Genomic DNA, 27,272 nt, shown 5'->3' with positions numbered 1-27,272 from the left:
AATATCCCATGCTGTCAGCACAGAGCCCAACTCGGGGCTCTCACAAACTGGGAGATCATGACCTGAGCTGAAATCGAGTCAGACACTAACCAGCTGAGTCACCCAGGTGCCCCATCCTTTAACTTCTTAAATAAAGCTTTTTTTTTTTTTTTTTTTTTTTAACATTTATTTTTGAGAGAGACAGTGTGAGCAGGGGAGGGGCACAGACAGAGAGGAAGAATCTGAGGCCAGATCTGTGCTCACAGCAGAGAGCCTGATGCAGGGCTTGAACTCAGGAACGGTGAGATCATAACCTGAGCTGAAGTTGGACACTTAACCAACTAAGCCACCCAGGTGCCTCAAATAAAGTTTTTCTTAATAAACATCTTCAGTGTCTAGCCCCTATACAAAACACTGTTAATTCCATTAAGATTCTAGGAACATTTCTGTTTTTGAAGAAAAGCATTCATTGTATGCACAATAATTAACAAGAAAAGCATGGCCAACTGTAAATTTTATCAAATTAGTCATAACCCAGTAATTTCAAAAACAAATTCTTTCAACAAAAATGTTTAACAAATTTGTTGAAAAAAACTATTTTTTTCAGCAGAAATGTTTACTAAGAGATGTGAGTACTTGTTCAGTATCTGATTTGAATGGGGCGCCCGGGGGGGTGGGGGGGGCTCAGTTGGTTGAGTACCCAATTCTTCTTGATTTTGACTCAGGGCATGATCCCAGGGTCCTGCGATGAAGCCCCGTGTCAGGCCCCACGGCGCCTGCATGGAATTCTCTCTCTCCCTCTGCCCCTCTCCCCGCACGCTTTTTCTTAAAAACAAAAACAAAAACACAGAAATGATACAGAGCCTACAAAATCTACTGGAGCCTAAGGTCTCGGAAGACCTTCTAAAGGTCCTTATAACCACTTCCACTCTAGAATTTCCAAGATCTGATACTGCCCCACTTTCCAGACTCTTCTAAATCTGGCAGGCCTTGAAAGTGAAGCCCTAGTGGGCCACCATACCACTTTTGGGTTATTTACTGCTAAATTTGAAAGAACCCTTGTAAATAACATAGAACACCCTCCATTTTTAGAAAACCGCGAAGCTTGACGCCAACAATTAACAATGGGAGGCTGCATAGCATTGTGGGTTGGAGGACCCATTTTGAAACGCAACGAACTCCCAGAACCACAGCTGTGTAACAAATGTCTCAACCTCTGCTGTCTCACCTTCTCTAGAATGAGAATAAAAGTGCCCTGCTTATAGTGTTGTCACAAGATTTAACCGTACAGCTGGGAACAATGCCTGGCCTAGAGTAAGCACTGTTTTTAAAATACATTAGTAGGGACCACTTTACAGCCTGCGAACTGCACCCTCTTACGTTACTTTATCTACCTGACATTTCAATCCCACTTCAGACCTTTTCCAGGACAGTGACGAGACCAGGCACTGGCAGAAACTGCTGAGTTAGGACCCCTGCTCCCCTGGTGCCCTATGCTCTTATGCCACAAGCCAGTTTCCTGCCCCTGTCTCCTCCTCTGCCTCCTTTCACAGACGCAATCTCACAACTCCCACAATTTACGCTAACCTGGGCCTGGCCAAGCGGGAATAAATAGCCCAGGACTCACCAATTCTCCTCTAGCACCACTTCCGGTCCTGCGCAGGGACTCTTGGCATTGCAAGATGGGGCGGGGAAAAGGAGCTGGGCGGAAGTGGTCCTTCCCGTTTTACGTCTGAACCCAAGGCACTTCTGGAGGTTGCCCAGAGTTCCGGTTTACATTTTGTGTCTTTGTATTATCATTAAAAGAGCTCCCGTTCACTGTCAAAAGCGTACCAGATGAAGATAAATGACACTGTCTTCCTAGTTCTAGTCATTTTGGTTTGAGATAGCAATGAGGCTGGAAGGGAAAAGGAGGCGAGCAGGAGAGGGGCGTTCTCGCTAATGGGTCCCGCGCTCGACTTCCGGTAGCCCTAAGACACTTATTTCGAAACATGGCCACCTGCAAGGAACGGCATGTGTCGTTTCAATTAGAGCTGTGCTAACTGAAGTGGTAAGTAATATCACACACTCTTTCATTCACTTATTGAGACACTTGTCAAGCTCCGTGTTTTAGTTCTTGGGCTTGCGTCAGCATTCTGGGCGGGGAGGGTGGTGTTGGAACAGATTTAATTAGAAAAATATGTAGTATATTAGTGATAAGTGCTATGAAAAAAGGAAATTGGGCAGGCACTAGAGTCAAGGCAGTTTTAAATAGAGTTATCAGGCCAATGAGACCTGACTTTTGAGCAGAGACTTGGACGTGAGGAAAATAGCTGTCCAGATGTCTAAGTATAAGTGTTCCAGACAAAAGGAACACCCAGTGCCTAGATCCCAAGGCGGAAATGTACCTGGCTAGTTGCGGAGTTTGCGAGGAGGTTTTTGAAGAAGAGTGAGCAGGGGAAGTAAGAGATTGAGGGGCTTGAGTCGGATAGGATCTCATCATTTCCATAACCAAATTTTTATTACTTAGAGGGTGCTATTGTAGGCATTTTAAATATGCATTAAAAATGAGCACGTGTGAATTAAGAGAGGAAAATGAACTTAATTATTTTCTCTTTTGGGAATAGAGATTCGTTTTCTAACTTCTCTCAGGGAGACTGAGAAATTAAGCAATAATACTTCCCGAAACCATCAGGAAGAAAAATGGTAAGTTTTACACAATTCTTATGAATGCCTTTCATTATAAATAATTTTTAGAAATTCATTGAAGGGAAATAAAGCTGCATGAACTTTCAATGGCAAGACAGAAATGATAAACTGTAGAAGCATAAAATGTATGATGCCTCTAAACAAAGCCAGAAACAAACTACTTTTAAATTCTTCAGTGTTTTCACTTAAAATGCATAGAATTTACTTTTTACAGAAAAAGACTGATTACAACATATAGATGGAAAGAGGGAGTTGAAGTGTATAGCCAGGTGTGATCATTTTAATTGGATCCTTTTGTTTGTTCTAAGGTGGGCAACTAGAGCTTGAAGTAGAAGCAATGAGAATCATGCTGTCTCCCCCCCCCCCCCAACCCCACCTCACACTCCTGCCCTCTATCAACCTGAACATACTGACTGCTGGATACTACTGGAAGAAAAGAAATGAAAAAGGAAGGCTCAGAATAACCCCGCGAGGGGTGCCTGGGTGACTCAGTTGGTTAAGCTTCTGGCTTCACTCAGGTCATGATCTCGAGGTTCCTGAGTTTGAGAACCGTGCCAGGCTCTGTGCTGACAGCTCAGAGCCTGGAGCCTACTTCAAATTCTGTCTCCCTCTCTCTCTCTGCCCCTCCCCCCTCAAAAATAAACATTAAAAAAATAATAACCTCTCAGAATCCCACCCCACAATGGGTAACAAAAGGAATGTTACTCAACATCAGATAAACAAAAAACAAGCAAGCAAGAGTAATATGGTTATCTCTGCACATTTAGAATCTAGAAAAACTGAGAATTGTTGTCTTTAGTGAAGAAAGGAATTGTTTTTAACACTGCCTCTCAATTTAATTACATTAGGGGTGGGGCGCCTGGGTGGCCAGTCGGTTAAGCGTCCGACTTCAGCCAGGTCACGATCTCGCGGTCCGCGAGTTCGAGCCCCGCGTCAGGCTCTGGCCTGATGGCTCAGTGCCTGGAGCCTGTTTCCGATTCTGTGTCTCCCTCTGTCTCTGCCCCTCCCCCGTTCATGCTCTGTCTCTCTCTGTCCCAAAAATAAATAAACGTTGAAAAAAACAATTAAAAAAAAAATAATAATTACATTAAGGGAAATGGTGCAGACTATGTTTTGAAAAGTCATTTTCTTACTGTTTTTCAATATATATTAATGATGTTGGGAGTTGCTATTTAAATCAGTAATACTAACCATTGTTTTCATTTTTATTGATGAAAAATTCAAACTTTAAGTATTTCCATCACAGTATTTACTGTCAAGTTTTTAGGGTGGATACTATTTTACATTAACATATATTTATCATCTGGAGTTTTTTTTCTACTGCTGAAATAAATTTTGAAGAAGTACAGCTTCTTAGCTATGTGGATAGGTCATCTCTGAAATGGTATTTCTTTCTGTGTTTTCATTCAGATTGTCATCTTTAATCTAGTTTGGGAAATAATACAATGCATAAAGTCATCCGAAGAAATCCTAATTGTTCTCATATTCTCTCTCCTTTTTAGTCAGTGACACTGCATACAGATGTAGGTGATATTAAAATAGAAGTCTTCTGTGAAAGGACACCCAAAACATGTGAGGTAAGTATCATTATGTACATATTAAAAATGAGTTAATGCAACAGGATAACCATTTTGAAATCAAATTATCTAACCTAAAAATATAAAAATTAAAAAAAACTTGTCTATAAAACCATTGTCATGGGGCGGCTAGGTGGCTTAGTTGGTTAAGTGTCTGACTTCAGCTCAGGTCCTGATCTCATGGTTCAGATTCTTGAGTTCCAGCCCTACAACAGGCTCTCTGCTGCCAGCATGGCAGCCCTCTACCCCTCCCTCACTTTGCCCCTCCCCTGCACACACATGCATACATGATCTCTCTCAAAAATAAATAAACATAAAATTTAAAAATACAAAACAATTGTCAGGAAAAACTATCCATTACAATTATTGGCCTGGTTTCCACTTAACCTTTGAGGATCAAAGAAAGAGTAGATAATTTTTCTCTAACCATAGAGTGGCTGGTGTCTTTTTCTTTTGACTTATTTTCCTCTGGAAACATAAGTAATCATTAGCATGTTAGGTAAGATAACTGTTTCTTATGTTATTTTACTTGTTTAAGTGACAAAGAAGGAAAGAATTGGCTCTCTCTATATATTCATTCAACATTTATTTATGGGGACAACTGGTGGCTCAGTTGGTTAGGCACCGACTTGTAATTTTGGCTCAGGTCATGATCTTATGGTTTGTAGGATCAAACCCCAAGTCAGGCTCTGCTGCTGTCAGTGCAGAGTCTGCTTGGGATTCTCTCTCTGCCCCTCATGCACATGGGCATTCGTTCACACGTGCACTCTCTCTCTCTCTCAAACTTAAAAAATAATCTACAATTATTTATGAAAGGCTATCTTGCCAGGGTCTGGGAGTACTGTAATGACCAAGAGACATTCCTTGCCTTCGTGAAACTGATATTCTAGCTGAGAAGATAAGCATTGGAGGAGGGAGGGGGGACAGGGAGGGATTCATTCTAGAAAAAAAAAGTGATTCTAGAACGTGATAATGTCTTGAAAGAAATAAAGTGTTGATGTAGGGACTAACAGAAAATAATTATTTAAAAGAAGGTGAGGGCAGGCCTAACCAAGAAAGTGATACTTAAATCACATGCAGAAAAATAATGAAGGCATCTCCATAGAAAGACATATAAAAAGAATATGCCAGGTATAGAGATAGCAATACAAAGGCCTCAAGGTAGGAAAGCTTACCTCTTGTGGATGAATTTTCAGAAGGATGATGGGGTTAACACAGTAAGTAACAGAAAGAAGTTATTATCACATGAGATGCAGAGGTAGGCCAGGTCATGAAGGGCCTATTAGGCCCTACTGAAGATTGTGTGTTTTATTCCAAAAACAGAAGGAAGCAAAGTGTTTTAGGCAGAGAAGTCACATTATCCAATGTAACGCCTAAAAGACATAAATACATTGTTATAGTGTTTTTAGTAAATACAGTTTGTTCTTTAAATGTTCCTGCTATATCGTTTCCCAGTTATTATTTTTACTCTTTGCAGAATTTCTTGGCTCTTTGTGCCAGTAATTACTACAATGGATGTATATTTCATAGAAATATCAAGGGTTTCATGGTTCAAACAGGAGATCCAACAGGTAAGTTATTCTATTAATATCTATAGAATTGGGTATATAGTGTGAAAAAGAGGGTAGACAGAATAGAAAAATATATAATGTAATATTGTGTGTCAACTATACTCAAAATATTTTTTTTTTTAACGTTTATTTATTTTTGAGACAGAGAGAGACAGAGCATGAACGGGGAGGGTCAGAGAGAGGGAGACACAGAATCCGAAACAGTCTCCAGGCTCTGAGCTGTCAGCACAGAGCCCGACGCGGGGCTCAAACTCACAGACCGCGAGATCATGACCTGAGCCGAAGTCAGCCGCTTAACCGACTGAGCCACCCAGGCGCCCCTCAAAATATTTTTTAAATAAAATTTATTTAATTTTTATAAAATAGATAAAATATAAGCATGTGGATTTTTGGGTTTTTTTGTTTGTTTTTTTGAGAGAGAGCAAAAGTGGGGGGAGAGGGGAGGAGGGAGGGAAGGAGGGAGGGGGAGAGAGAGAGAGAGAGAGAGGGAATCTTAAGCAGGTTCCATGGTGAGCATGGACACAGAACTTGATCCCTTGACCCTGGGATCATGACCTGTGCTGACATCAAGAGTCAGACACTTAACCAACTGAGCCACTCCCATGTAGGGAACAACTCCCCTACATAGAGTTTTTATAACCAGGCCCCTTACCCTAGCAAGAAATTTTTAGTTGAAGCTACCAGCACTTAGATTTAAAGTAAAATATGAACAATATTGATAGGGAGGGGATTGGGTTTTTTGTAGAGATACTTTTTTGAGGAGAGGACATGTCAAATTTTATTTGTATCTAACAAGTTATAAAATAGCCCTTTTGTTTTAGAAAATTAACCCTTTCTCAACTTTAATTAGATACTTCTTTTGATTTGCTTGTCTTGTAATATAGGTACCGGAAGAGGAGGTAACAGTATCTGGGGCAAGAAATTTGAGGATGAATATAGTGAATATCTTAAGGTATATCTCCAATGCATCAACATCTGGTTTCTAATGCCTTGTTTACACTTGAAACCTTTAATACATATGTTTTAGTAACACAAGTTAATGTTATTAGTATACAAACATACTTTTTTTCTAGTAGTACACTTGATAAATGCCAGGGAGAAATTATAAATGGCAGTTGTTACCTAAAATATATTCTAGAATCTCACAATCACATGAATCTTGATATTAAGTGAGCTTATCTGTGGGCCCAACCTGAAATGTTTTAATCAGTAATGTACCAAAAGGGCCTAATGTCTCACTATAAAATTTATGTTGAATGACCTGAATCATTGGGCTTTTTTTGATAGCAGGGAGGAAAGACTTCCTGGTTGCAATACTGCCATTATCAATGTCCAACTTTCAACATTTTCTGTTAGATCTTTGAATATCCCTGTATTAACTTAATACCTGTGGTAGATCCCAACTACGTTAAAGAGAAATGCATAGCATGGTAAAATTAGAGGTTTTTATTTCCTTTGTCATATTTTTCTGTGTTTTTCAAACTTTTATTCCTTTTTTTTTTAAGATTTTATTTTTAAGTAATCTGTGTATCCCAACATGGGGCTCGAACTTACAACCCGAAAATTAAGAGGGCATGCTTTACCAACTTAGCCAGCCAGGCACCCCAAGAACTTTTTTTTTTTTTTTTACTAAAAAACTAATGCATGCCTATTTTTAAAAAATCTTATTTTAAATTAAATTTAAAAAATTAAAATAAATAAGTGTCATTTCCCAGAGGTGACATCTGCTAACAGTTTATCATATGGTCTTTTAAGCTTTGTATCTGCATAGAATGATAACTTTAGAAATTAGAAAAAGAGAGATAAATTCTGCTCAGTAAGAATATGTAACTTAGTGGGTGCCTGGGTGGCTCAGTCAATCGTCCAACTTTGGCTCAGGTCATGATCTCATGGCTTGTGAGTTCAAGCTCCGCATCAGGCTCTGTGCTGACAGCTCAGAGCCTGGAGCCTGCTTCAGATTCTGTGTGTGTCTCTCTCTCTGCCCTCCTGCTCACACTCTGTCTCTCTCTCTCTCTCTCAAAAATAAATAAAAAAAATTTTTTTAAAGAATATATAATTTAGTATTGTATTTCAGTTACATTAAAATATGCCCAAGAAAACTCTGAAAAAAATTCATTGCGGTGTTTATGTCTGGATGGTGGTACTAGGAGTAATTTTTTTTTCTTCATTTTGTTTTTCTATCATAAGGAAACATTACTTTGGTTATAGGAGTTGGGGTTGGGAGGTGATAAATTATAAGTCATTCTTTTCATGAATTACAAACAAGAACTTTTTAGGCATTAATTAATAACTAACTGCCTCCTCAACACTAATCCACCATCCTATACCAGTGATTTTCAACACTGGCTATTACAGACTCACGTGTAGTTGTAAAAATATAAAATATTAAGGTCTTACAACCCCCTAAATGTAGAGAAAAATAGGAGGACTGATTAGGACCTAGATTATATTTTCAGGTTTCCTGGTGATACCTACAGTCAAGATTAAGAATCATTACCTTTAGGGGCACCTGGGTGGCTCAGTCGGTCAAGCGTCCAACTTCAGCTCAGGTCATGATCTCACACTTCATGAATTCCAGCCCGGCATCAGGCTCTGTGCTGACAGCTCAGAGCCTGGAGACTGCTTCAGATCCTGTGTGTCCCTTTCCCTGCCCATCACCTGTTTGTGCTCTGTCTCTTGTCTCTCAAAAATGAATAAATGTTAAAAAAAAAAAAAATTTTTTTTTTAAAGAACCATTATCTTGATATGCAGAGTTGAGGGTGTGTATTGAATATTCACATACCCTGATCCAGCAATTCCATTCCCAAATGTTTACCCTAGAAAACTCTTCTACAAATGCATCAGGAAACAGAACAAGAGTGTTCCTAGAGTGTTTTTTTAACAGCAAAAATCTAAAAACAACCCAAATGTCCATTGATCATAAAATGTACACTGTAGTATATTCAGTTGTGGAATAATATAAAGCAGTAAAAATCAGAACTACACACATATGTGTGTAAATCTTAGAAAGAAAATGATAGTGTAAAAAGTACTTCCCAGAAGACTACAAATAGTATGATACTACTTTAGAGAGCTCAGAAACAAGAAAAAGGAAACAATATATTGTTTAGGCATATATAAAGATAGTAGGATAATGGTTCACTTTTGGAGAGGCTGGGATAATAGATGAGAGGAGTAGTAGGCATATGCAACAGTTTGATAAATTTGAATTCTTAAATCTTAGAAATAGGTTATTAAGTATTTTATTAAGTTATAAGTGGTACATACATTCTGGTGCATGTATCAAATACAACATTTGACTGGTAGTCACCTTTAGGAAGTCAATAAAGCATTAATATCTTGATGCAGTTGTATCTCCATTGCTTGTGTCATTAGTGTCCCCTGATGAATAGCTAAAGAGAGAATAATCATTAGAGTTATTTATGATCTTTTATATTGCACCTCCTTGTAACACAGTTCTGTCATGTCTTCAATCTTATCAGTAAAGTCTTTTTAATTCTTTTACACAAGTCTCTTTTATAACAAATAGTATGATAAATATTAAAGCTATAGGAGACCTTCCTTAGATCATCTAGTCCTGGGTTGTGAACTGACTGCCCTTGGGTGGAAGATCCACAGATGTATTATCTATGGCCATTGGTTTAAAAAAAAAAAATTAGGGCCATTAGGCAAGAGATAACACCATTCCTTTTGCCAGCCTCTGTAATGTTTACATTCTGTTCAATTAATTTATTATTTGCTTACCCTTGTGAGCATTTCAATTCTGAATAAACCCCTGAACTAGTCCAACCTCCCTCCCTTGTTTTACAGATAAAGAAACTAGCCAGAGTCCAGTGTATGTGTGAAGAGGTTATGGGGATTTTGGTTTTATTGTCTGCCTGATTGTTTCATGCCAGCACACTGTTCCTTAATGTAAATGTAAGGATTCCTATCATACATTGGTATTGCTAAGTGTTTGTGACTACTACTCTAAAGTGAAAATGAAATTAATTGGGGCACATGATTTGATATAAACAATTTACATACAAGGTTTCAGAAATATAGATAATCCAGAAACTGATCATTTAGATTAGCCCTAATAGAAACTGATTGTTTTCTTGGTCCCTGAGAGTTCAGATCTTGTTTCAGTCCTATTATTTGGAACATTTATATAAAAACACAGTTAAATCAATATTTTGGCCTGTCTTTTACAGCACAATGTTAGAGGTGTTGTATCTATGGCTAATAATGGCCCAAACACCAATGGATCTCAGTTCTTCATCACCTATGGCAAGCAGCCACATTTGGATATGAAATACACAGTATTTGGAAAGTGAGTATTCTGGTTATGGTTTCCTTTGGAAATTCCTTTTGGAATTTATTTTTTAAAATAAATCAATGCTTAAAAAAAAAAAGAAAGCTAAATATACCTGGTAAGCCCTCCACTTACCAGCCCTGTGACCTTGGGAATTTATAACCTCTTCAAGCCTTAATTCCTTTATTTTGCGAAATAGGAGCCAATACTTTTTTCAGGATCGTTATGCAAAGTATCAGTTATATAATGGATTTCTTCTTATGAAGAAAGATGGTTCCTTTTTGTCACCAATATTCTAAGTGGTGCCTCTTCTTCCTCAACCATCTTTATCGTCCATCCCCAAGCTCAGCTCATGGTCATAATGTAAGCAGCACAGCTCCAGTCACAACATGGGTTCCAGGCAGAAGGAAGGAGGAAGAGCAAAAGTTTACTAGTTGCTTGTCAGCTGAGTAAATCCCTTTTTATTTTTATTTATTTATTTAACATATTTATTTTTTGAGAGACAGAGCGTGAGTGGGGGAGGGGCAGAGAGAGACGGAGTCACAGATTCTAAAGTACGCTCCAGGTTCTGAACTGTCAGCACAGAGCCCGACACAGGACTTGAACTCACAAACTGTGAGATCATGACCTGAACCAATGTCGGATGCTTAACCACCTGAGCCACCCAGGCACCCCAAGTAAGCCCCTTTTTAAAGACCTTCCCTAGAAGACCCAGAACTTAGCAATGAAGCCTCCTCTTACCTACAGGGGAGGGTAGGAAATGTTTTTTGGCTAGACACATTGCCATTCTTAGTAAAATGAGGTTTCTGCAAGAAGAGAGGGTGCCTGACTCCTAGGGAGGCATTTAGCAGGGTCTGCCATAATATTCACTATAAGCACTATGCCTGGGAATTGCTTTCATAAATCAGCAAGAAGTCAACTTGTCTGTTTATTCAACAAATATTTACACGCTCAATAAACCAAGGTACAGTTATAGTTTCTTTTATTTAACAGTTTGAATTCCAAGTTAGGTTAATGAAAAATAGAAGACTCAGCAACCTTCTATTTCATTCTATATACATATGTCTAATTTATAGATTAATAACCAGTGAAATTAATGAAATATTACATCCTTTAGTAGTATTTGCCTGGACGTAAATAATTCAGGTTCTCTTCCTTTTATTTTTTCCTTTAAGTCACCATTCAGAATTATTAATCATTAATTACTAGGGTTTATGTTACTAGATTTGTGATAAAACTAGAGTTAAAAACAAAGCTTCTTGGGGCCCCTGGGTGGCTCAGTTGGTTAAGCATCTGACTTTTGGTTTCAGCTCAGGTCATAATCTCAGTGTGTAAGTTTCAGCCCTGCATTGGGTTCTGCACTGACAGTTTGGAGCCTGCTTGGAATCCTCTCTCTTTCCCTATCTGCCCCTCCACTCCCCACTGTCTCCCTCTCTCTCTTTAAAAATAAATAAATAAACTTTAAAAAAAAGTTTAAAAAGGGGCACCTGGGTGGCTCAGTTGGTTAAGCGTCTGACTTCCGCTCAGGTCATGATCTCACAGTTCGTGATTTCGAGCCCAGAGCTGAGCTCTGTGCTGACCCCTCCCCAACTCATGCTCGCTCGCTCTCTCTCTCAAAAACAAGTAAAAACATTGAAAAAAAGTTAAAAAAAAAAACAAAAATTCTTAACCTTAGGTCCCTTAATTCCTTGCAACTGTGTTTTATATATATACAACACATTTATTTCTGGGAATACGGTATATAGCTTTCCTTTGATTCTCAAAGGGGCCCGTGTCCCAAAATACTTGACCTACTGGCCTCAATTTTACATGCCCTTTTTTGCCTGAGATCTGTTTCCCATATCCTCTGTTTCTCTTATTGACCCAGGAGGAGAGACAGCTTTTGAAACTTAAAATTTAAAGACTTTAATGGTTCTACATTTGGAAGTAAATTCAAAAGGTTATTAGAAATGTAGGGGTGCCTGGGTGGCTCAGCGGTTAAGCGCCTGACTTGTGCTCAGGTCTTGATCTCGTGCGGGGTCTTGAGTTCCAGCCCCGCATTAGGCTCCGTGCTTACAGCCCAGACAGAGCCTGGAGCCTGCTTCACATTCTGTCTCTCCCTCTCTCTCTGCCCCTCCTCCACTCACATTCTTTCTCTCTCAAAAATAAACAAACATTAAAAAAAAAGGCAAAATAGGGGGCACCTGGGTGGCTCAGTTGGTTAAGCATCTGACTCTTGGTTTCTGCTCAGGTCATGATCTCAGGGTTTGTGGGCTCAAGCCCCACATTGGACTCTGTGCTGTCAGTGTGCAGTCTGCTTGGGATTTTCTCTCTCCCTCTCTCTCTCAAAATAAGTAAATAAAAAAATTTTAAAGAAGAAATGCAAAATAAAATGTAAATCTGTTATATTTTTTTTAAACATTTTTTTAAATGTTTATTCTTGAGAGAGAGAGAGAAACAAGAGTGTGAACAGGGGAGAGGCAGAGAGAGAAAGGAAGACACAGAATCCAAAACAGGCTCCAGGCTCTGAGCTGTCAGCACACAGCCCTACGCAGGGCTCAAACCCAGGAATCGGGAGATCATGACCTAAGCTGAAGTCGGACGCTTAACCACCTGAGCCACCCAGGCGCCCCTCTGTTATCTTTTTAAGTAATACTACAAGTCTCCAGAATTGATTTGAGTTGAACTAGGTGGTATAATCTAAAGCCACCTTTTCTTAGCAAATGTTTTAGATTAACTTGCCAGAAGATAGCTGTCAATATTTCTTTTTCTTGGTGAAAACATGAGGTGGGTTTGCTGTAAATGGGTTTAAGTGTCCCATTTCCCCTCTTATTTTATTACTACTGTTTTTTGTTGTTGCCCAGATGTAAAAAAGTATAAAAATACCATATTTACACAATAAAGTGCAAAGTGGCCACCCACTTCAGCACCTTCAGTATAGGGCAGTACTGATTAACAATAGTGTCACCCTTACATAGTTTCTCTGGGTATTTCCCATAGTAAAGAAAATCTGTGAATGGTTATATTAGACCCATTTGTAGCTATGCTGTGGGAATATTTTAGTGGTAATATTCCTATTCATTGCTATTATCTAAAGGCATAAAAATGAATTCTTGAATTTTGGCTCATATCTGTGGTAGAAAATCAAATCAGTATTTTATTGTACACTCAACTAGGAAATTTAAAGAACTTTGAGACATTATCCTTTTCTTTTAAGGAAACTCTAATGCTATAGGTATTTCGATAGTATGTTTCATACATTTATATGGTTTCTCTTTCAGGGTAATAGATGGTCTAGAGACTCTAGATGAATTGGAGAAGTTACCAGTAAATGAGAAGACATACCGACCTCTTAATGATGTACACATTAAGGACATAACTATTCATGCCAATCCATTTGCACAGTAGCTATAATAGATCTGGAAGAATATTTGGCAGACTATTCAGAGGAACACACCTATTGTGGTTTACCCAGTTTTAAATTATGTCAAGAGACTGCATCATCCTTCTGCTTGTTTACAACTAAGATCTTCTATGAGTTGGTGGTACCAAAGGGCCCTACACAGCTTTTATTCCTGTTATTAGAGCATATTCCTTACTAAAACTAGCATCTAATGTATTTAATTTTTTTAAGCCCTTTTGTTTAATTATTACATATAAACATTCATTCTTAAATGCTGAGCCTCGGGGCACCTGAGTGGCTCAATCAGTTGAGTGTCCCACTTATGCTTAGGTCATGATCTCGTGGTTGTGAGTCTGAGCCCCACGTCAGGTTTACTGCTGTCAGGTCGGAACCCACTTGGAACCTCTGTCCCTTTCTCTCTGCCCCTCCCCCACTCACACTCTCTCTCATAAAGAAACATTTAAAAATAATTTAAAAAGACACTGAGCAAAAAACAAAGAAATTCTGAGCCTTAAATTCAAGTATTTTTGAGCACCCTAGTTACATATTCCTGCCATATCTAGTCCATATCCTGGAAGTATCCTTGTCCATTAATTATTCACTTTGCATAGTTAGAAAGGACAAGATACAGAGATGGTCTAGAAAAACCAGCCAATCCATTTGCTATTTTCTGGTCTTTAGAATTACAGTAAAGGCACAGAGAAGTCCTATAGTACAGCAGACACTCAATTGCCCAATTTGCCCATGGAACATTTTTTTTAAGGCCTATCATTTACAGTACTGTAGGACAGAATTCTACAGGTGATCATTTTGAAAATGCGATTAGTTGGTTATAAGCACCAGTTGTGGAGTCCTGGACTGTTTGAATCACAGCTCTGCCCCCTACTAGTAACTTTAGGCAGGTTAACATCTCCAAGTTTTCTCATCCCTAAATAATATTCTCTCATAAAACTATTGCGAGGATTAAATGAGATAATGTGTATAAAACTTCTGGCATGCGGTAAGTGTTCTGTAGAGTAAATGGAAGCTGCTCTCCTAACATTTATCTCGACCATAGGGCTTTCACTGAATCAGGCCTTATCATTTATCAGGCTATCCCATTGGTTTCATCAAGAACCATATTCCACACCTTGATTAGGTTTTGGGTATTCTAAAACTGATGCCAGGTATTTATTGGTTTGTATCATTTCTGCAAATAGTTGATCTAAATAATATTTTCTTTCTTAACTACAGTTTAGAAGTTAGCTTGCAATACCCTCTTATTACCATTTATACCTTCTACTAAACTGATGTGTCAATTATACTAATAACCCTCACTTTTTAAAGTAAGCTCTACACCCAACATGGGCTGACCCTGCAATCAAGAGTCACACGCTGTAGGGGCACCTGGGTGGCTCAGTCAGTTAAGTGTCCGACTTCGGCTCAAGTCATGATCTCACGGTTCTTAAGTTCAAGCCCCGCATAGGTCTCTGTGCTGACAGCTCAAGGCATGGAGCCTGCTTCAGATTCTGTGTCTCCCTCTCTCTCTCTCTCAAAAATAAACATTAAAAAAATTTTTAAAAGTCACATGCTGTAGCTGCTGAGCCAGCCAGGTACCCCTAATGCCCTCACATTTTGAGTCACCCTTTTATTTTAATCATTTAGGTTTCAAGAATTAATATTAAAGCCTCTTTTGGGCCAGAATTTGGTTTGACATTTCTTATACTTGATATTTTTCTTCTCCAACTGAATGTCATTGAATTTTTTTGTCCTCACTCTTAAGAGGCTTTTACTGTCAAAATGTTTTTGTATTGACTGGTATTCCCTCAATTTTTATTCTAAACTGTCCTTTTTTTTTTTTTAAGTACCAATATGGTGGGTATTTGGTTCTTAGATCTCATTCTTATAATGTCTTTATTATTTTTTTAATTTTTTAAATGTTTATTTTGAGAGAGAGAATGCTTCGCCCCACAAGTGAGGGGAGGGGCAGAGAGAGAGGAGAGAGAGAATGCTAAGCGGGCTCCACACTGTTAGCTTGGAGCCCAACGCCCGCCTTGATCTCACAAACTATAAGATTATGACCTGAGCCAAAATGAAGATTTGGATGCTTAACTAACTTAGCCACCCAGGCTGCCGAATAGATAAATTTTAATACATAGGATTCAACTTTTAATCAGTTTAGAAAAGTTGATTAGTTACCATTTCACTATTGAATTTAAAAGAAAACTGATGGTTCTTTTCAATTCAATTTGTACCAGTTGTGGTAGAGGTAGAGATGGGAACTCAACATAATAACTATAAAGCACATCCAGAATAATTGATAATGGAAATTTTAAAAAACAAATTACAATGAAAATGTTACTAGCTGCAAACATCAAAATGGTGTGGGGGAGGGGCGCCTGGGTGGCTCAGTCAATTGTCCGAATTCATTTCAGGTCACGATCATTCAGTTCCTGAGTTCAAGCACCATCAGTCTCTGCTGTAGCACGGAGCCCACTTCAGATCCTCTGTCTCCCTCTCTGCCCCTCCCCCACTTGCTCTCCCTCAAAAATAAACATTAGAATAGTAATAATAAATAAAATGGTGTGGGGAATATAGCTAGAATAGTATTTTAGAGAGTAGAGTATAAGAGTGTAGTGTATACACAGGAGTTTAATATATAATTAAAGCAATATCCAAAATCATTAAAGAGTTACTCCATAAATTGTGTTAGGATAACCAGTAAATTATATGCAGAAAAATAGCAAAAGAATTTTGCCTCACATGATGTACCAAAATTCCAGATGGATAAGTTTCCGGGGTGGCGGGGGTGGGGAGAAACACCTCCAAAGAGGAATTTCTCAGTTCACAAACATGACAAAGGTAAAGATGAAACAGGTTTAATTATATGAAAATCAAAAACTTTATTGCAATTAAAAAGCTTAAAAGAACTGTACATTCAAAAAAGCAATGAGGTATGAATGGGCAAGTCACAAGAGAAAAGAGAAAATGTTCAACTTCACTAATTAGGGAATAAAGTTACAAGGTTCCACCAAAATACCATTTATTTTTTTATGAGACAGAGACTGAGTGGGAGAGAGGGGCCAAGGGAGAGAGAGAATCTCAAGCTCCAAGCTCAGCTCAGAGCCCAGCTTGAGGCTTGATCCTATGACCTGAGCTGAAATCAGGAGTCAGATGCTCAACTGACTGCGCCACCCAGGTGCCCCTCACCAAAATACCATTTTAAATCTTTGCACTGTATTAATTTGTTAGGGTTGCCATAACAAAGTACCAGAAACTGGGTAGCTTAAAATTCTATTATAGAGACTAGCAGTTAGGAGGTCAAGGCATGGGCAGGGTTATTTACACAAAGGTCTCTCACTTTGGCTTGTGGATGACCATCTTCTATATTCACAAGATCCTCCTCAGTGGGTAATTATGTCATAATCTCTTTATAAAGACGTCAGTCATATTGGATTAGGGCCCATCCTAATGACCTCATTTTAACCTTAAGTACTTGGGTAAAGGCCCTATCTACAAATACAGTCACAATCTGAGGTAGTAGAGATTGGGGGGGGGGGGGGCCAGAGCATGCCCCAAACAATCATAAGCACTAACACACAAAATAGTTCATTTCATAAATGTAACTTTGGGTAATTCTCACATTAGTAACTGGCTAGGTGTGAGAGGGTTTGCTAAATTTAAAACCATTTTGAAAAAAACACATTTTAGAAACTAATTTTGGTAGTATATATAAGATTTTTTCAATGTTCATTTTCTTTCACCCTTATAATCTTACTGTAGGGATTCTAAATTGCTCTCTGCACATGCACTGCAACTTTTATCTGTAATAGAATATAGTTGATGCCTATCTTGCAGGTTGTTAGGATTAAGTGAAAATGTATGTACAGTGCTTGGCACAATAACTAGCCCACTATGATTAGCTATCATCCTCCAAAGACCAGGATTCCCTAGGTTTGTTTAACATTTAAGTGTGCTAACTGTATCCTGAACAGCTACAAATTTCACAATTTATTGTGATTTCTCCCTCTGAAATATTTACCTTGTATTTGGTGATCTTGGCCCCAATGTAAAGATTTAAGTATTAATGGTTTTAAAGCATCTTCAAATCCATTAAGAAAAGGGGCTTAAGAAATGCAAACTACCACAGATACTTTGGAAATATGTATTCCTCATCACTTTTTATCCACAATTGTGCATCTGCATAGGGCTGGGCAATATACCTTGCTCTCCTGTGCAAGTGTGAGCAGTAAAATTATGCTTAATCGTTAATGTTTGATTTTATACTTTGATTTTATACATTTTCCACTAAGTTTGGAATGACTAAGCAAGCATTTTGTTCAAGAAACAAAAGGGGAGGAAGGGTGCGAGGTCAGGATTGGCAATTATTTTGGTACACTGAAGTGTAGTTTGAAGATTTTGTTGTTCAGAGGTTGTTTCCTGGCGCTTTTCCCTCACGACCTTCCATTTCCTTTTTTTACAGTTCATCTGGCCTTAACACTGAAAAGGACCGGCTTAATGCCAAAATGTTTTAACTGTGTAGGGTATCCACTTCCTGTCTCCAAAATGTTCACTCGTTTAAACTTTCAAAATCTTGAAAATTCTTCCAATCCAATTTCAGTGTGTGTGAGTCCCAGCCACTAAAGCCTTAACTAGTTTAAAATTTTTTTTTTTTTAACGTTTATTTATTTTTGAGACAGAGAGAAACAGAGCATGAACGGGGGAGGGTCAGAATGAGAGGGAGACACAGAATCCGAAACAGGCTCCAGGCTCTGAGCTATCAGCACAGAGCCCTACGCGGGGCTGGAACTCACGGACCACGAGATCATGACCTGAGCCGAAGTCGGACGCTCAACCGACTGAGCCACCCAGGCGCCCCAAAGCCTTAACTAGTTTAAAATAGGTCTCAGAACCTTAGCAAATGCTGAAATCCAGACAATTAATAATTTAGAGCTACATGATAGAAGTGGTGCTTTTTTTTTTTTTTTTTTTTTAAGATTGTTTAGTGGTTGCATTCAGGGCGCAGGATATTTTGTATCATGCTTGCCTCACTTCTTCTTGTATCCAGCGTTCCCAAATATTTTTAAAGAGCATGGACGAGACTTTTCCACAGTACTTACGTTGCTTCCTAAGACCTAGACAGTGGAAAACATGGCCGACAGAGCCGCCGTCCGCAACTCCCCCACCTCCACCTTCTGTCGCTGAGCTCCCCACCCGGCGCCTGCGCACACGGCTCCTACGTTAGTCTCCTTCCATCCCTGCGTTCTAGTGACGCGCCCGCGCTGCCCCGCCCCGCCCCGCGGCGGGGACGCGCTCGCAGCGTCACCAATATTTTCGAGGAGAGTCCAGACGCTGCGGCTGTCAGCTCCATTTTGTTGTTGGAGCTCGTGGTAGCCAGCTGTGCTTATTCTGTCGTCGCGTTGCAAGCTTTTGTCTTCTTCGGCTTGGACGCTCTGGCCAGGAAGGTAAGACTCAGGAAGAAGCGGGCTAGGTGTCAAGACCCTTTTTCTGTGCCCGGAGAGCGCCCTGTGGTGCATACAACCTCTAGTGAGACGACCCTTCCCCCTCCCCTCCTCTTTCACCCTCTTGGGTCGCACGGAGGCGGCCCGCTTGTCTTCTCTGCCGAGACTGTTGACGCGAGTTTCTCCTTGAACCGCGACTCCCCGGACACTGGCGAGGCGTAGTGACTTGGCTGAGCTGGGAGGGCTTGGCCGGACGCCCGTAGGCGCCATTTTGTCGTCGGCGGCCCTGGCCACCTCGGCGGAACTGTAAGATGGCGGCGGGGCGGAGGAGGCGAAGCTTCCTGCTGTGGGTGGTGTTTACTTGTCTCTTGGAATGTGCATGTCAGCCTCCTGTGAGGAACTGTGTTCCTAGCAAACGGAGAGAAAAACGCATTGAGCTGATACGAGGAGACATCACCTAAGGTCTACTCGAGTCTTAAAAGATTTAATAAAGTGAAAATCACGAGTGTCTTTGCCCTCGGTGGCGTTAACAAAAATAGGGTTTAGGAAAAGGAGAAATAATAGGATATATTTGAAGGAGGTGTGAGAGCGGTCAGGCTATCAGACATCTTATATGCGTTGGAGTTTTTGCGCCCTCGATCCCCCAACATGTTGAGAGCAACCTTTAGAATATTTTGACTCGGAGTTGTGTGCAGAGACGTGGTGGAGCCCCAGCAGTTAGTACTGGTAAGAACGATAGTGGACAATGAAAAGTCATTTCTGTGTGTGTGTGTTTTTTTTTTCCAAGTTGTTAGGGATTCTTCTTCGAAACATTTCTGGAAGGAAGGTGCTGCCCTCCTCTAAGTTGATTATGATAAGCTAGGTTTTGTTATATATATACATGCGGGGGGAATGGTCATCGAAGATGGTATTTTGTGGTTTTCTAATGCCACCATTGATTTGTGTATAGTAAAAGGCCTTGGCGATTTATCTCCTTTACAGAACTACACAATAATGAGTGTCGCAAAGAACGTTTCGGATTGCATTTGAGTTGGGAGGCTAGTTTCCGATACACGTTTAAATGGGGGAGAGTTACATATGTGGACCTATAGTAAGTTATGCTACTGACAGGAAAGGGGTAAGGTTTTTACCAAGTTGATGAATTGGACTTTCCAGCCCTCTCCCCGTTTTTTTCTTTTCCTACACACTTTCAATAAATCTTAGCATAACATGGATAATGCAGAATATTGTTAATAGTTTGGACTCCACATTTTGGCGCAATGCTCTCATCGGATTTATCGGTGATTTTAGATTGGCTGAGAAAGAATTTTGAACTTCGATTTAAAAGAACAATTTAGGGGCACCTGGGTGGCTCAGTCAGTTAAGCGTATGACTTCCGTCTGGGTCAGAATCTCATGGTTTTTGAGTTCGAACTCACATAAATATACAAATAAAAACGATTTAGGGACACCTGGCTGGGTCAGTCGGTGGAACATGCGACGCTTGATCTCTACATTGTGAGTTCCATCCCGTGTTGGGTGTTGAGATATTACTTAAAAATAAATATTTAAAGAAACAAAAATAAAAAGTTTAAAAATCACAGCTAGAATGAATTAGCAAAGAAGAGTTTTATTAATTGAAGTGTTCAGTGCTGACAGGTGGGATACTACTTAAAACTTCTCTTTTATGTAGATGAGACACTCGAAGAGAACTTATTGCCCTGATTGGGAGGAAAAAGATTGGGACTGTGGAAAATGGAGAAGCAGCAGCAGTCATAAAAGAAAGAAGAGATCACATAGCAGTGCCCGGGAGAATAAGCACTGCAAATATAATCACTCTAAAACATCTGATAGGTAAGAATGATAATATATATGAATATATATTGCATCAAAATGTTGTATGTCAGTAATACCTCAGTAAAACGGTGGAGGGGGTATATTTTCATGATTAAAATTACAGCATCACTTAAATAAGTAGCCATGAATACCATTTGTTTCTGTTTCCAATGATGGCTTATAACGTTTCTAAAATTGCATGGGATTTTTTTGTTTTTTTTTGGTGGGGAAAGCAAAAGGTATTAAGAGTACTGTCAGTTTGAGGATATCTAATATTAGCATAAATCATTAAAAATATTTTTTGTTTTGGGGCGCCTGGGTGGCGCAGTCGGTTAGGCGTCCGACTTCAGCCAGGTCACGATCTCGCGGTCCGTGGGTTCGAGCCCCGCGTCGGGCTCTGGGCTGATGGCTCAGAGCCTGGAGCCTGTTTCCGATTCTGTGTCTCCCTCTCTCTCTGCCCCTCCCCCGTTCATGCTCTGTCTCTGTCCCAAAAATAAATAAACGTTGAAAAAAAGAAATTAAAAAAAAAAATATTTTTTGTTTTTAGCCATTATGTGGAAAACAGGTCCATAAATGAGAAAGATTATCATAGTCGACGCTACATTGATGAATACAGAAATGACTACAGTCAAGGATGTGAACCTGGACATCGCCATAGAGACCATGAAAGCAGATACCAGAACCATAGTAGCAAGTCTTCTGGTAGAAGTGGAAGAAGTAGTTATAAAAGCAAACATAGGATTCACCATAGTACTTCACACCATCGTTCACATGGGGTATGAGCTCTTTTAAAACATTCTGTAAAGTTTATTTCCCCCTTGGGACAGGAAAACTTGAATTTGATTATTTGAGAAAGTTGTGTTTAAAAAGAAGTCATCTCAATTTAACTTGCAGGATTCTTTCTGTGTTTGTGCATTGCATAGGAAACTCCTGAATACAATACATATTAAGTAATAGAGTAACATTTTATTACTAGTTAGCAATTAATTGTCATTCCAGTGAAACAGTGGAGGTGATTAACTTAGTTTTGTGGTACTTCATGAAATCTGATTTGTTTTGATAAATTGAAGTTTATCACAAAAGTAGAATAGGCATTTTATTTTTGTAAGATTAAGGGTTTAGGCATGCCTTTTTCTAGCAAAGCATGCTTTCTAATTCTTTTTTCATTAAGCAAACCACTTAACAGATTAGAACATTATGGGTTATGGGTTAATTTGAAGATAGTTCAGATGACATTTAAATGACATACTGTTATTCTTGTATGCCAAATCTTTTTTTTTCTCCCCAAAATTAGGACTTTAATTTTATTTACTGCTTCAATATTTGTTAGATTAGCTAGGAAGTCTTAATTTGGCAGCAGTCTACTTTGACCAAGTAACTATTACATCCTACAATTTTGCAACATTAAATTAGAACACTAGAAACTTAAAATTATGTTTCAGTGAATGCTACAACTAAGCATTTTTTTTTTTTTTTAAGAAAAACAATTGTATTATGTTTTGTTGCCTTGCCACTTTGAGTATCTTATCTGAAAATCTGTTCCTTGCCATGTTTTTCTCCTGTTAACATAAACTATGTGCCCTGTGAATTTCTGGGGACTGAATTTGAAATTGCTCCTGCCAACCGTTTGTGGCCTGGCGTGTATCTGAATGCCTGAATATCTCCCCGCTGAATGAATTTCGTATTCTGCCCTGAATTCACTCGGGTATATTGATTGGCTGGATGATCTTGGTGCCGCCCACTTGACGTTTCCAGAAGAGTCACCGAAGGAAAAGAACCAGGAGTGTAGAGGATGATGAGGAGGGTCACCTGATCTGTCAGAGTGGAGACGTACTAAGTGCAAGATGTATAGAATATTTTTCAACACTTATTAACTTTTCAGATAACATAATCTTTATATAAACATTTCAGGGATTTGGAAATCTTTTTTTCTTTCTCTGTTTTTTGTTTGTTTTCCATTTCTTTTGGTGGGTGGGGATTGTGTTTTTTCTTTCTTTAGAAATTTAATATTTGTTAAGCAGAACTTCCAAAACAGTAAATCAAGTTAATAAAATGAACTTAAGAATGAAATTAGACCTAAAAATAGTTATAAATGTTTTTTGACAGTGTTGACCAGTAAAATGTCTAGTGATAAGGAAATTTGTAGCATCAACTAGAATAATGTGCATTGATAGCATTTATTATGATAAGTAAATTATTTCCACTTCTTGGTATGACTGAGCTTTATTTCTCTCTTTTAGATGAAATTGTTGATACTTTAGGAGAAGGAGCTTTTGGAAAAGTCGTGGAGTGCATTGATCATAAAGCGTAAGTTTCTTACTGTAATTGCATTTGGGGAGGTCATCAGCATTAGAAAATTTTTTTTAGCTTTGGACTGGTCTGATCATGAATGAGATATATTATATCCTTTCATTTGTTTTTTTTACTGTAATGTGGGAAATTCCCAGTAAAAGGTACTAGCACTTTGCATTTTTTAAGTATTAGCTATTAATAGTGTACGTAGCCTTAAATTTTAAGCTGAGAGCAGGTTTTATTGTTTTAGAAAGTATTCTTTTGTTATCCCACTGGGAAATTGTGATCCCCCCTGCCCCAGATCAGTGATATAAATCAGAACTTTTCAAAGCCTTGGTTTTATGTTAGGGGTATTTGGAATTTTGCTTACCTAAGGCGTGTTGAAACAATTATCAGAGTAGTTAACCTAGGAATCTGTATTTTTAGATGCTATCATTGTGATTACACCATTAGGTTGAATACTCTTGTAAAATGGTATTACATGTTGGTTTATTCGTGTTCTACAAATTAAAGTTTCTTGAGATAATGTAAGAACTCTCCTTTTACCTTTTTTGTCCTCTATTTGAATTTTTCCCCCCTTTTGGATGGCAGAGTTTTTCTAAACAAATGACTAGAGAAGGCTTCCTACTATTGGTTAGTAAGGTTTTGAGAGCTGGAGCTCCATACTATGTTCCTACTATCTCTAAAGTTTTCTGGTAACGTAGACAAAGGAAGAATTTGATAAAATATTTGCCAGGTACTATAAGGAGAAACTGTTATATGTACATGTTTTGAGTCTTAATTGGAATACAAACTGAAGTGGTCATATCCCCAATGTTCTTATTAAATTACAACTATTAACATACATTTTAGTAGAAGGACCAAAAAATTCATGTGAGTGGTGGTTTGATGAAAAAAACATGCATCATTCTCATTATTTACATTGAGTTTCAGTTATAAGAGAGTACTTCCATATAGTACATCTGATAAAACCAAATGTTAGACCACAGATGTAAGAAGATAAATACAGTGGGTCAAAGTAGAAGTCGCACAGTTTGAAAAGAGTGATAGGAAAATGGAGTAGGACATCATCTTTAACATTTTTTTTTTTTTACTTGGACTTTTTCTAACAGAGGAGGTAGACATGTAGCAGTAAAAATAGTTAAAAATGTGGATAGATACTGTGAAGCTGCTCGCTCAGAAATACAAGTTCTGGAACACTTGAATACAACAGACCCCAGCAGTACATTGTAAGTATAAAAACAATTCAGAAAATTCTGTCACGTAGATTTGAATTGTAAGAAGCTGTACTCAGTTATTTTTCATATGTTTATAGCCGCTGTGTCCAGATGTTGGAGTGGTTTGAGCATCATGGTCATATTTGCATTGTATTTGAACTACTAGGACTTAGTACTTATGACTTCATTAAGGAAAATGGTTTTCTACCATTTCGTCTGGATCATATCAGGAAGATGGCATATCAGATATGCAAATCCGTGAATTGTGAGTACTTGGCATATCTTTGAGAATGAGAATCTTGAGTTTGTTGAGACTGATCTAGTGCCAGACTGGGATTTTTAAATAAAAAATGGGATCTAACCTATAGGTCTTAAAAACCTGGCCTAAGAGTAGGTATGAGGAAGATGTTGATAACCAGCTGCTGGTCAGTTCATTGCGTTTCATTCAGTAAGTAGTATATTGTCTATCGTACAATAGTACATTGTCATAGAGAAGACTGTAATTTAGCTTGATTCTTAAAAATACTAACCCGGAACCACTGGGTTAAAAAATGATAAATCTTGGCTTTGTAAGAGAAAGATACTTCTTTATTTACTTTTTGAGTAGTTAGCTGTTAGCTGGCAGTGGACTAACTCTGAAGTAGTGGGTGGTTTTCTAGCCAGCTGTTGGATGTTGACAACTTTGGACGTGTGCAAAAGGCATCAGAGAGGTTTTTTGTTGTAGGGCTTTGAGTTTGGTTAGGTTTTTGATTTTCCAATTACAGCAGTTGTTTGTTTCATTCTCAGTTCTGCACAGTAATAAGTTGACTCACACAGACTTAAAGCCTGAAAACATCTTATTTGTGCAGTCTGACTACACAGAGGCATATAATCCCAAAATGGTAAGTCTTCAGTGTATTAGTATTTTCATAGTTAAAAATGAATATTTTATGCCTCAAGGTATTATGCCTCCTTAACCCATGAATTACAATTTTCAGAAACGTGATGAACGTACCTTAATAAATCCAGATATTAAAGTTGTAGACTTTGGAAGTGCAACATATGATGATGAACATCACAGTACATTGGTGTCTACAAGGCATTATAGGGCACCTGAAGTTATTTTAGGTAAGTTACTTCTTAATTATGGTTTGGGAACTTCTATATATATCTTTATTGAAGCTCAGAATTCTAGTCTTTTTTTTTTTTTTTTTTTTTTTTTTAAATTTTTTTTTTAACGTTTTTATTTTTACTTTTGAGACCGAGAGAGACAGAGCATGAATGGGGGAGGGTCAGAGAGAGAGAGGGAGACACAGAATCTGAAACAGGCTCCAGGCTCTGAGCCGTCAGCACAGAGCCCAACGCGGGGCTCGAACTCACCAACTGTGAGATCATGACCTGAGCCGAAGTCGGACGCTCAACCGACTGAGCCACCCAGGCGCCCCTCAGAATTCTAGTCTTAATCTTTATGGCATTTTTTAGGTCTTCAAGGAATAGTGAAGTCTTTTTCTGACAGTTTGCTTTGCTTTGCAGCCCTGGGATGGTCCCAGCCGTGTGATGTCTGGAGTATAGGATGTATTCTTATTGAATACTACCTTGGGTTTACAGTATTTCCAGTAAGTGACCGTGATCTGTTTCGATGGCTTTGCTTAAGAAAAGTGCTTGTTTGTGTGGATGAGGCCTTTATTTATTTATTTTATTTATTTATTCATTTATTTATTTATTTTATGTGAATGAGCACTTTCATGCAAAGTATGCACATTTAGGTAGCTTTTTTTTCTCCTTGTAGACTTAACTATAGATGAGTATAAAGAAATGAAAGTCCTGTGATTCTGATGCTATTGGGTATTTGTATTTCCCTTTGTAATTTATTATTTTATTTAAAAACATTTTTAAGCATTTATAAACAATTATGCTGTTGATTTAGAGAAGTCATTGGTGACCTTGTTCTGTGTGTCTTAATATTTGTTATCAGCTGTAACTTGCTAAAAGTTTGCCCTTTTTTAGTAATCACCTTCCTTGTGACCTGTCTCTGGACTAGAAGTGTAGCAGCTGTGTTAAATGAGATCAAAGTGCACAATGTGCTTAACAGGTTCTGTTTGTTATTTTAGACACATGATAGTAAGGAGCATTTGGCAATGATGGAAAGAATTCTTGGACCTTTACCAAAACATATGATACAGAAAACGAGGTATGTTTAAGAGTAGGTACATCTTTCGTACCACTTGGTTTTATATTCTGGTTAGAATTTTATGAAATGGTGAAGTTTGACAAATGCATCTTCACTTAAGTAATCTTCCAAGTCTCTAGAAAAGTGTTAATCTTTGATCAATAAAATCATCATAAGTGATGAAACCAATCACTTTTGCTAGATGTTTTTAAGTTTTCATTGTCAGCATTATAAATGAATGGGTATTTACTTTTAGGAAACGTAAATATTTCCATCATGATCGATTAGACTGGGATGAACACAGTTCTGCTGGCAGATATGTTTCAAGGCGCTGTAAACCTCTGAAGGTGAGCCTGGCCCATTTAAGCTTGGGCTTAAATGATCAAAACCTTGAATTTCCCTTTTTTTTATGGTAGAAAATAAAACGGTAATAAATGGTAGTAGAAAAGATTGTTGACTGTATTTCTTTTCCTTTCAGGAATTTATGCTCTCTCAGGATGCTGAACATGAACTTCTCTTTGACCTTATTGAGAAAATGTTACAGTATGATCCAGCTAAAAGGATTACTCTCAGAGAAGCCTTAAAGCATCCTTTCTTTCACCCCCTGAGAAAAGATACATAGATCTGTAACAGTATAGCTCTCTTGAAGAGATTTTATAGACTGTATCAGTCTAATTTTTAAATAAGTTATTTTATATAGCTTTTGTAAATTTCTTACATTTTTTTTTTATTGCCATGTTTATTTTGCTTGGATAATTTGAATTGTTAAGTAAATAGCTAAAGTAATGAACATTTTTTCCAGTAATTACTGTATAAAATGATTTATTCAGAATAAATTTTTTGCGCTTATGAAATTTAAAGGAACCTA

General features: G+C 38.3%; 2 protein-coding genes across 4 annotated transcripts; both read left to right on the top strand.

Annotated features, from left to right (window-relative positions):
• The first annotated feature begins 1,711 nt into the window (after positions 1-1,711).
• PPIL3 (peptidylprolyl isomerase like 3) lies at positions 1,712-14,482 on the top strand. The gene is made up of 7 exons (XM_040475814.1): positions 1,712-2,029; positions 2,586-2,664; positions 4,170-4,244; positions 5,722-5,815; positions 6,700-6,767; positions 10,009-10,127; positions 13,370-14,482. Exons 2-7 carry the CDS (start codon positions 2,662-2,664, stop codon positions 13,494-13,496), a joined length of 486 nt encoding a protein of 161 aa, XP_040331748.1. The 5' UTR covers positions 1,712-2,029; positions 2,586-2,661; the 3' UTR covers positions 13,497-14,482.
• CLK1 (CDC like kinase 1) lies at positions 10,028-27,272 on the top strand. 3 transcript variants are annotated; one of them, XM_040475810.1, is made up of 13 exons: positions 10,028-10,127; positions 20,604-20,764; positions 21,294-21,522; positions 22,502-22,592; positions 22,987-23,053; positions 24,151-24,267; positions 24,354-24,520; positions 25,042-25,136; positions 25,233-25,362; positions 25,768-25,850; positions 26,346-26,425; positions 26,661-26,751; positions 26,883-27,272. In XM_040475810.1, exons 2-13 carry the CDS (start codon positions 20,604-20,606, stop codon positions 27,024-27,026), a joined length of 1,455 nt encoding a protein of 484 aa, XP_040331744.1. In that variant the 5' UTR covers positions 10,028-10,127; the 3' UTR covers positions 27,027-27,272. The 3 variants fall into 3 exon arrangements, with proteins under 3 accessions (XP_040331744.1, XP_040331743.1, XP_040331745.1); XM_040475809.1 differs by lacking the exon at positions 10,028-10,127 and adding an exon at positions 18,831-18,935; XM_040475811.1 differs by lacking the exons at positions 10,028-10,127; positions 20,604-20,764; positions 22,502-22,592 and having other exon boundaries at positions 21,409-21,522.

Source organism: Herpailurus yagouaroundi, unplaced genomic scaffold (assembly GCF_014898765.1).
Source record: "Herpailurus yagouaroundi ecotype Mexico unplaced genomic scaffold, PumYag 140, whole genome shotgun sequence".
NCBI lineage: Eukaryota > Metazoa > Chordata > Mammalia > Carnivora > Felidae > Herpailurus > Herpailurus yagouaroundi.
This window is presented reverse-complemented; position numbering and strand designations above follow the sequence as displayed.

Coding starts and splice junctions, on each gene's coding strand:
- PPIL3 (XM_040475814.1), top strand. Junction 6,768..10,008: donor AATATAGTGAATATCTTAAG/GTATATCTCCAA, acceptor TGTCTTTTACAG/CACAATGTTAGAGGTGTTGT. Junction 10,128..13,369: donor AAATACACAGTATTTGGAAA/GTGAGTATTCTG, acceptor TTTCTCTTTCAG/GGTAATAGATGGTCTAGAGA.
- CLK1 (XM_040475810.1), top strand. CDS start 20,604: ATGAGACACTCGAAGAGAACTTATTGCCCTGATTGGGAGGAAAAAGAT. Junction 20,765..21,293: donor CACTCTAAAACATCTGATAG/GTAAGAATGATA, acceptor TTTTGTTTTTAG/CCATTATGTGGAAAACAGGT. Junction 24,268..24,353: donor ACAGACCCCAGCAGTACATT/GTAAGTATAAAA, acceptor ATATGTTTATAG/CCGCTGTGTCCAGATGTTGG.